We start from the raw sequence: 9,895 nt of genomic DNA on the forward strand, positions 1-9,895 counted from the left end.
ACTTTAGGCAACATTTTTCGGTGTTCCAGGCTGCGGCCGGCCTTGGGGGAGGGGTGAGGCGGCGCGCCGGCGAGCTGGGGTGGCAGGGGAGGTGGCGGCGCGGCAAGGGGAGAAGGGAGGAGAGAGAAAAAGAGAGAAAAGGAGAGAGGGGTCGGGCGCGCGCGGGGAGGAGGAAGAAAAAGAAGAAGACCGGTCCGATTCGACCAGTCCGATCCGATCTGGTTCGATTCGGTTTGTTCGATTCGGAATATAAAATTTTGAATTTTTTACTCTGCCTCGGGACCGAAAACGAGTTCCAAAAATTTTGAAAAAATTCTAGAAAACTCAGAAAAATTTGTAGACTACAAATATATTTTTAGTTTTACCACGTGGTCTTTAAATTAATTTTTAAAAATCATCAAAGTTTATATTTTCGAAAAATCGAACCCGATTTTTAAAATCTGAAAAAATCTCAAAAAATTTCTTAAAATTTAAATAAAATTAAAATACCAATATTACTCATCAAATAATAAATTTAAAATTTTTGGGGTGTTACACGATCGACCACGTTATATGGTAGTGAGTATTGGGCATTGAAGCCGGATGGGCCGAATTTTGGCCGGGAAGACGAACGGTCGCGCGCGCGTCGCTCCACTTCAGGCGCCGTTTTCCGGCGTTCCAGGCCGCAGCCGGCCTTGGGGGAGGGGTGAGGCGGCGCGCCGGCGAGCTGGGGTGGCAGGGGAGGTGGCGGCGCGGCAAGGGGAGAAGGGAGGAGAGAGAAAAAGAGAGAAAAGGGGAGAGGGGTCGGACGCGCGCGGGGAGGAGGAAGAAAAAGAAGAAGACCGGTCTGATTCGATCGGTTCGATTCGGATGCGCGCGGGGAGGAGGAAGAAAAAGAAGAAGACTGGTCCAATTCGACAGGTCCGATCCGATCCGGTTCGATTCGGCCGGTTCGATTCGGAATATAAAATTTTAAATTTTTTACTCTGCCTCGGGACCGAAAACGAGGTCCAAAACTTCCGAAAAAATTCTAGAAAACTCAGAAAAATTTGTAGACTCCAAATATATTTTTAGTTTTACCACGTGGTCTTTAAATTAATTTTTAAAAATCATCAAAGTTTATATTTTCAGAAAATCGAACCCGATTTTTAAAATATGAAAAAATCTCAAAAAATTTCTTAAAATTTAAATAAAATTAAAATACCAATATTACTCATCAAATAATAAATTTAAAATTTTTGGGGTGTTACACGATCGGCCACGTTATATGGTAGTGAGTGTTGAGCATTGAAGGAGTCGTATGTGTCTAAGATAAGAGTTGCGGAGATAAGGATGTTAAGGTGGATGAGTAGCCATACTAGACTAAATAAAATCCGTAATGAGAGTATTAGAGAAAAGGTAGGAGTAGTGCCAATTGAGGATAAGTTGAGAGAAGGAAGATTAAGGTGGTTTGGTCATGCAAAGCGTAGACATACGAAAGCTCTAGTTAGACAAGTAGAGCACATTAGGTTAGATGATAGAAAGAAAAGAAGGGATAGATCTAAACTGACATGGAGGAGAGTGGTATAACATGACCTAGAAGCATTATATATTTCTAAGGATTTAACTCAAAATCGTTTAAAGTGAAGAAAAGAGAATCCATATAGCCGACTCCAAATTTTTGGGATAAAAGCTTAGTTGAGTTGAGTTGAAATGATAAATACATAATATAATCAATTACATTTTAAGTAACATAATAATTAATACAAAAAAAATTAATCATAATTACATATTTTAATTTTTTTCATTTATTATCAATACTATTACTAACATTCTGATCACCTTCGTTACTATTACAACTATCATCATTCGGTTATTGTCACTACCATTACTATCATTACCATCCCACCTTGTCACCATCATTGTCACCACCTACTTCACTGCCGCTACCACCTCCATACCATCACTACCTAACCATAATTGTTGCCCCACCATCATTGCTATCACTGCTTAGCCACCATTTCCCCCCCACCCCCACATAGCCACTGTCACTCCCACCACTTGGTCATCACCACCATTGCGACTTAGTAGTGGTAGTAGTAGTGAAAATATTAATAATTTTAAATTAAAATAATATTATATATTAAAATTTTATTATTAATTTGATTATATATATATATATATATATATATATATATATATATATATATATATATATATAAACAAACATAAGATTATAATGATAATTACATTGCATTTTTGTTCTTCCAAATAAAGTAAAGTAATATAGTGCTTAATAATTTTTTCTCAATTTTAAACTTAATAATCAAAATTAAAATTAAAACTGTTTCCATAACAATTAACAGCCTTAATGATTATGTAACAATAACTATTACGTAAGAAAAAATATACTTTTTTTTTTAAATTGTGAAACCCACATATAAGTTTAAAATAATAATAATAATAATATTTTAATAAAAAATTTACAATTAATCCTTGAAATTGAATCCAATTTGCCAAAATTAAAATTACTGAACACAATTGTAAAAACTCAAAAAGACTCAGTTTTTTTTTAACCGTTAAGCCTTAATCACACAGTTATTAATTAAAAATTATTAGTGACAAATTATATGTCGCTTTAAGTGATTAAAAGGGAATTCATTCCCTTTTACACACTTAATCTCAAGCCCCCCATAGCTCAACTGCTAAACCTACTTAATGTTTTTTAATCACTACTGCTAAACCTACCACCACAACTTTAATGTAACCTATCAGATCATTTAGATACATATTTGTAAAAGGGAGTCATAATGAAAAGCAATAAAGCCAAAATGACTTCAAAACCATCAACTTCAATGGCATATTCTACTTCTTCCTTCCCCAAGTGGAGTTCTACCCCAGTTTGAACCTCTTCGAATACACACAAAACAGTATAACAATAGAATTACCGCATAGTATCAAGTGATCATAAAAGCAAATCTCAATGCAGGCTCAAACCAAGGAGAAATTGCATTAACAAGATAATGTGATCTTTTTTACCCAGTTTCATTGCCTCTAATTGCTGTTTAAATTCTCAGGCAATTGTTATGGAGACAAAAGTAAAGTAGAAAGAACAACACAATTGTGCTTGATCCTGAAATTCTTTGTATTATTTTTCAAAGAGAAATCAAAATGATTTGAGTGAAGGAACCTCAGCAGAATTCATCACCTGAATTTTCAATGGAACAACTCAGACAGCTTCTCAACTTCTCTAACAATTTTAGAAAAGAAGGATTAAAAGACACAGAATTCAAGCCATTTCCTTAAGATCCACAAATGGAACTTAACTATGGTGCATCAGACCATTAAGCTAGGTATCTATCTATCTCCTTTTAATCGCCAACCTAGACTCAGATCTTTAAAGAAGTTAATCAACAGCATCCTTGTTATGCTCCATTCCATTCATGTAATCATAGATGCAATTCTTTTTACTGTTTGCTTCTCAAATGCACTCACTTTCAAATGTATCTGCCAAGATTAGCTGCATCCTGCTTATCTGCTGACTTGGTTGCTGAGTAAAAGAAATTAACCTTCCAGTTGAATGGCTGAAAATTGTCTTTGGAACTGACAGCAAAATCAAGCTTTCACTACTGCACAGAATTAAAACATCAGTATTATATCATCTTACAATATTTTCAGCTTGCCTAACATACCCACGACTTATAGATGTAAAGGTAAACCCTTTAATGTTATAATTGCTGCAATACCTCTTTGGCCCATGAAGGTGGAGGTGCACAGAACTTGACAGGCAGACCAGTAATTGGATGTTCAAAAGACAAGCTCTCTGCATGCAGTTCATGGCCATCATATATTTTCTCATTCCATTCATATACACCCTCATATTTCACATCCCCTCTTATAGAAATTCCAAGATATTGACAGTGCAACCGAATTTGATGTGTTCTTCCACTCTGAGGAAATGCTCTTACCAAAATCTCATCCTTCTTCCCATCAGCATCTTTCACAGCCTTTTCTTCAACTACTATAATATTTTCATCTTTCTCAAATTCAGATAACTCTTTGAAGTTCCCTTGTCCATTTACTGATAATAGTTCAAATGAAGTTTCCATGTCTCTCACAATGGACCCACCTGGTAGTGTCTGACCCACATCCGATGCAGCATATACACGCCAGGCTCCAAATTTGGACCGACCATGACCAGATTTAATGGTGATTTTTTCCCATTTTGGAGCTGAACCAACGCAGAGAGCAATGTATGTTTTCTTAACCTTGTGATTAGTAAATGCCTCCACAAGCTTAGAAGCCACTTTGTGTGATTTGGTTATAACTGTTACGCCACTTGTATCACGATCTAGTCGGTTGGCAAGATGGAGCTCAGGCAGCGAGCCTTTGGTCCCTGAAGTTGAACAGTTAAACTCAGCTTAATATCCACTAACAAAAAGAAATACACAGTTATCCATTGATGAATCTGGCTATGACAATTACATTGTGACCCAATTGATAAATCTGGCCACAAAGTGGCTCCAAGCATATAGAGATATGCTACCCTATATCACTTCCGATTCTATTCACCTAGTCAAATAAATACACTCTATGTGCATTCCTAATTGAACCACAATATTATTCTATATGCAATTCACCAGTTTCAGACACAGGTTGCCATTAGTTGTTTTCATACACAGATTCATATAGAACTCACCTGGAAATACATATCAACTTATCAGGAAGATTAGAAAATTTAGCATAAGAAATTCTATTCTTGCCATTAAATTACAATTCTGGTTAGGCAAAGCGTTGCTGGAAATCACATTTCACAAAATCCTCAAGCAACCAAATTAGCTTTACATAACACATTTCACAAAATCCTCAAGCAACCAAATTAGCTTTACAAGATATATGAGGCAGACAACACTTATTCTCTACCCATCAAGAGATGAAATAACTACAATTCTATTTCCAACTTCAAACATTTTAACCTCTATTCGTTTCCAAAGAAAAAGATAAAACAGAAAAGGCAGTACCTTCACTGAGATCAGCAAGAAAACGAGGGACCGATTCCAACACAGCCTCACAGTAAACTCCTTGCGGTTTATTGACAACGATGAGCCACTGATCTTCATATAAGATATCACTTCTTGACAAAGCAAAAAGGCTTGATCTTGAAGACGCAGCCATGGCCCTGGCAAGCTCTATCTGCTTTGAGATGGGAGGCAATGGAGGAGAGAGTGGTGTTGGATAATTCTGAACAGTTAAAGGGGCATTTTGAGAAGTGGGGCTTGTGGGAACAGATGGAGATGTCATGGCTTTGCTAGATGAATGGTGAAGAGAGCAGCAAGAGAAGATTGCTGTGCAAAGTTTGGACTTTGGAGTGGGGTTTTGGACTCTGGAGGAGAGAAGAAGAGTGGGATTGAGGGAAGCTAGGAAGGGCATCCTCTCCGTGGCCGTTCCTTCTACATGACTATTGGGTGTGGATATATATATATATAACAAACAAACAAAACGGCGTCGTGTAAGCATTGCAAATCCATTATCAGTTCCAATCAACCCTGAGCCTGGTTCTTTGCTAAACGCAAGAAACTCAAATGCTAAATCCCCATTGAAAAATTTTGATTCTTAGATTATAAAAGAAGAGGGAGAATGTCATCTTTGATACAAAAAACATCATATAATAGATCCTTGCACCAAAACGCAACTTTTTCCCTCCTTGTTCTCATATGAGTTTCACTTTGTGAAGTCCAAGTTAAATCTCTATACTCGTCAGCGGTTCACAATTCTCCATCTTTACTAAAAGATTAGAAGTTTCTGCTTTCTGGGTTCTCTTCATTTATGCTTAAAACTATAAAAACACCAACTTGGTCTCATTTTATTGGATCAAAGTTTTACCTTCTTCATGTTGGATTGAACAAGACAGGGCTTTGGCTTCTGGAATTAGTGTTTTGCACAGAAATATTTCTGGATTTGGTTCAGCACTGCTTTCGAGAGTTACAGATCCAACCTCAATAATTAACTTTTGAATTCCAGCTGAAGTTTTACTTTGCTATTTTACTCTGAATATTTCATTTATAATATGGTATATAACGTAGAATGAATTAAGTTTGAATTTTTGTGTTTAGTTTGTATAAATTTAGGATTCACATTGTATAAATTTTTATTTACCTTTACAAATATGCCAAAATCACATGAATCTCCATAAACATCTGCATTGGTGGATCCACCAAACAATCCAACAGTGGAAAATTGATTTTTGTGCAATACCTTGGCACAGAAAAACTGTACCACTATTTTTACACATAAGTTGGACACTCAATTGTATACTGCAGCTATTAATCTCTCTTTATTTTATGCTATTTCCGTTTATTTCTTTCTTATCTATTTTATCTCCTTCACACAAAAAACCTTTTCATAATAAAGAGGTAAGACCATTAATAAAAAGTCATAGATGATATAAACGTTCATAGTTGATAATTTAAATCTTATGTGTAAAAAAAAAAATAATAACCATTTCAAAAATAAAAATTTAATTTGATTAGAATAGATATATAACTATTTAAAATTTTAAAAAAAATTAAATTATATTACACTTATGTCACGACACAACCTATGGGTCGGACCGGCACTAGGACCTGGGTCAGCCTAAAACCCCCGAGAGTCGTAGTAAGTCTAACTATTCACTTAACCCAACTCTAAGGCCCATTTGGGCCCAATTTCAAGAAATCAACCGGACAGAGTCCGGCCATAAAGTGGACCTTTCAACGGGGATTTTTGACTCACCCGACCTGTAAACAAAATATATCATCAATTGGGGAGCTCAGCTCACCCTCCACATACTTAAATCAACATAAGGATAAATGGGAGCTCAGCTCCCTCATCCAGTCCATCAAACATACATATAATAATTTTACAGGTCCACATAACAATTTATATTACAGACCCGAATCATTTAAATATTTCTAACACATGCGAAAATTCTAGGAGTAAATAAAATTACACAACTATTGATAAACAACCTGTGAAGGAGAAAAGCAGGTTAACCACAATAAAATCCTCCTGCAGCCTGAAAAAAATATTGAACAGGAGTGAGCGTTCGACTCAGAGAGTAAAATATCAATTTTAACCATAATCTCTATAACTATCTAAAACTAATGCATCATGTAGAGTGAAATGCAACATCAACAACATTTTCACATCATAACATCAAAAAGGTAATTTGGAGCACTCACACACCCAGCAATATCAATCATATATATATGGGAGCTGATCCCCTATACAGCTCTCTTAATTCCAACTGTGCCAGCGAAGAACTCAGCTCGGACTTCCACTTAATAACCAAATCGGGGTCCCAGCGAAGAACTCAAGCCGTGTCTACCCCGAAGGACCGGGTCCCAGCGAAGATCTCAAGCCGTGTCTACCCGTCCTATCCATAGTCCACACCACATCACACGCACGCCAACGCACGCACACTGCTCCAAATTACCACAACAATATACATGGCACTTTCACAGTTATGAATGAAACATAAATCATGCCTAAAGTTTATCTACATAGATATATGCATATAAGTGATGCATGGGCATGCTTGAACATATAATAATAGTAAAATTACAATTAAAATTAATATTTTACTCACAGACTTGACAACGGTTACTGTGGCGGCTGGGCGGAGGAAGAAGGCTGTCCCGGCTCACCTGACAATTACATTACAATTATTTAATACAAATGACTCAATACAATCAAGAAAAGACCAAATACGTCCTAAGTCGTGCCGAAAATCCGGCAGAGTCTCCCATATACCAAGGACTTACCCAACCTGCAAAATGGCTCAAAACACACTTCTATATTCACAATCCATATATCCACAACTCAATCACATCACACAGCCCCTCCTGGGCCCATCAAATCAGTCATCCATCACAATATGTAAAATTTCAATTTAGTCCTTATAATTAATCATTTTTGCAAAAACTACCCAAACAAGCTCTAAAAATTCTAAAACTTTGCCCCGCGGTCCTTAGCAATATTACTAGGCTATTGCAAAAAGAATCATAATTTTCTGAGCTACTACGAATATTTTATGGATTTTTAATCCTATTTAAGCACTAGAAAATTACGAAAAAGCAAGGTTCGGGTTTACCTTTGCCGATTCCGACTCCGGGGATGCGCTCGAGACATTTGACAATGCCAGGGTAGCCAAAACCTCGGTCTAATTCGGAAACTTTTCCGGTAACGGGTTTGTCTGGCCGGAAATTCACAGACCCGGGCAACTGTCGAATTTCCGTGAATTGAAGATACCTACACGAAGCCCACAACACGGGGGTTAGTACATAAATTTTTCAGAATTTTCTAAACTCATTTAATGCTCGAAAAGACACTGCGAAGTTCCGTGGGACCCACCGAAAAACGGTGTCGGAAAAATTCGAAATTTATGTTGCCGCGAAGCTCTCGACGAGTGGAGCGCTCTGGTACTCTCGGTTTTTTCGTGGGATTCACGGTTTGTGAAAAATCGAGCCCGAAAGTCAAAATGGGCTAAAACTTCCCGGGCAAAAATTGGACAAACCGCTCAATGGATTTCGGTGTTATTGGTGTCTATGGAAAGCTCTTGACGAGTAGATGATTTTAGATACAAGACCCAGTCCGATTGGTGGCCGGATCTGCCGGATTTTGGCCGGGAAGACGAACGGTGGCGCCCGCGAGGGAGGGACGTTCGCGCGTGTTTCGGCCGTTTGGGGCGGCGGCCGGTGGGCTGGGACGGCTGGGGGTCGGCGCCGGCGAGCTGGGGAGGCAGGGGAGGTGGCGGCGCGGCAAGGGGAGGAGGGAGGAGAGAGAAAAGAGAGAGAGAAGGGGAGGAGGTCGGACGCGCGCGGGAGGAAGAAGGAAGAAAAAGAAAAGGTCGGTCCGATTCGACCGGTCCGTTTCGATTCGGCCGGTCCGATTCAGAAATATAAAATTTTGAATTTTTACTCTGCCTCGGGACCGAAAACGAGGTCCAAAAATTTCGAAAAATTTCCGGAAAACTTAGAAAAATACGTAGACTCCAAATATATTTTTAGTTTTGCCACGTGGTCTTTAAATTAATTTTTAAAAATCATCAAAGTTTATATTTTCGGAAAATCGAACCCGATTTTTAAAATCCGAAAAATCTCAAAAAAATTCCTAAAATTTAAATAAAATTAAAATACCAAAAATGCTCATAAAATAATAAAATTTAAAATCTTGGGGTGTTACAACTTAAGCTTTTAAGCCTAACCAAAAAATTAACTTGTGAGTTAGAAGTACTCAGTTAGTATACAAGTTTGGTTGACATCAAGTATTCAAGCGATGTGAAATCTTTTCTGAACATGAATAAGTTATATTATTAAAAATAAAATAATAGATAATTCACACTAAGGTGCCAGCAAAATCAGTAATGGAAATCCTATAATGTGGGAAATAAGCAACTCTCAACCCCAATGACGGCTAGCAGAATTTGATTGAGTGAAGTCTGATCTCATCGAAAGATTCTTTATTTTTAAGTTAGCCATTTTTGGACGCGTTTAGTGATGATCAAGCATGAGAATTTCATCAAGTCTTGTTAAGGTTCAGTAAGATCAAACTTCATGAATTAAAATATAATGCCAAATTAATTTATTTATTTTTAAATTCACAAGGGTATTATTATATTTTACAACATATATCTCAGAAAATTAAAGAATTTGTAAACCATAAATTTAGAATTCTAGCCATTTCAGTTGATTTCTGGAACATAATTGAACAATTCTATGGCATTAAAATTTTTCAATTTTCTTTTTTCCATTTGATTGAAAGATTTACTACTCTTGACATTGGAATTAGATAGTGCACCATCTCATTGACTAACTTGGGAAAAAGGGTGAATTTAGGGAAGGGAAAAAAAAATGGAAAGCTACATATATTAAAAAAAAAAAAAAAAAAAAAAAGGAGA

The 9,895-nt window shown here is 37.0% G+C and overlaps 1 protein-coding gene across 2 annotated transcripts; it reads right to left on the minus strand.

Annotated features, from left to right (window-relative positions):
• Positions 1 to 3,085: 3,085 nt before the first annotated feature.
• On the minus strand, positions 3,086 to 5,433 carry LOC110639330 (RNA pseudouridine synthase 1). 2 transcript variants are annotated; one of them, XM_058144579.1, is made up of 3 exons: positions 4,980 to 5,429; positions 3,705 to 4,354; positions 3,086 to 3,587 (listed from the first exon to the last, which is right to left on the minus strand). In XM_058144579.1, exons 1-3 carry the CDS (start codon positions 5,386 to 5,388, stop codon positions 3,585 to 3,587), a joined length of 1,062 nt encoding a protein of 353 aa, XP_058000562.1. In that variant the 5' UTR covers positions 5,389 to 5,429; the 3' UTR covers positions 3,086 to 3,584. The 2 variants fall into 2 exon arrangements, with proteins under 2 accessions (XP_058000562.1, XP_021645922.2); XM_021790230.2 differs by lacking the exon at positions 3,086 to 3,587 and having other exon boundaries at positions 3,672 to 4,354; positions 4,980 to 5,433.
• Between the last annotated feature and the right edge of the window lie 4,462 nt (positions 5,434 to 9,895).

This window comes from Hevea brasiliensis, chromosome 3, assembly GCF_030052815.1.
Source record: "Hevea brasiliensis isolate MT/VB/25A 57/8 chromosome 3, ASM3005281v1, whole genome shotgun sequence".
Lineage (NCBI taxonomy): Eukaryota > Viridiplantae > Streptophyta > Magnoliopsida > Malpighiales > Euphorbiaceae > Hevea > Hevea brasiliensis.

Bases quoted from the DNA above. Each gene is read 5' to 3' on its own strand.
- LOC110639330 (XM_021790230.2), bottom strand. From the start codon at position 5,388: ATGCCCTTCCTAGCTTCCCTCAATCCCACTCTTCTTCTCTCCTCCAGA. The intron at 4,355-4,979 runs GTACTGCCTTTT...GTTCAACTTCAG, and splicing joins TCTTGCTGATCTCAGTGAAG to GGACCAAAGGCTCGCTGCCT.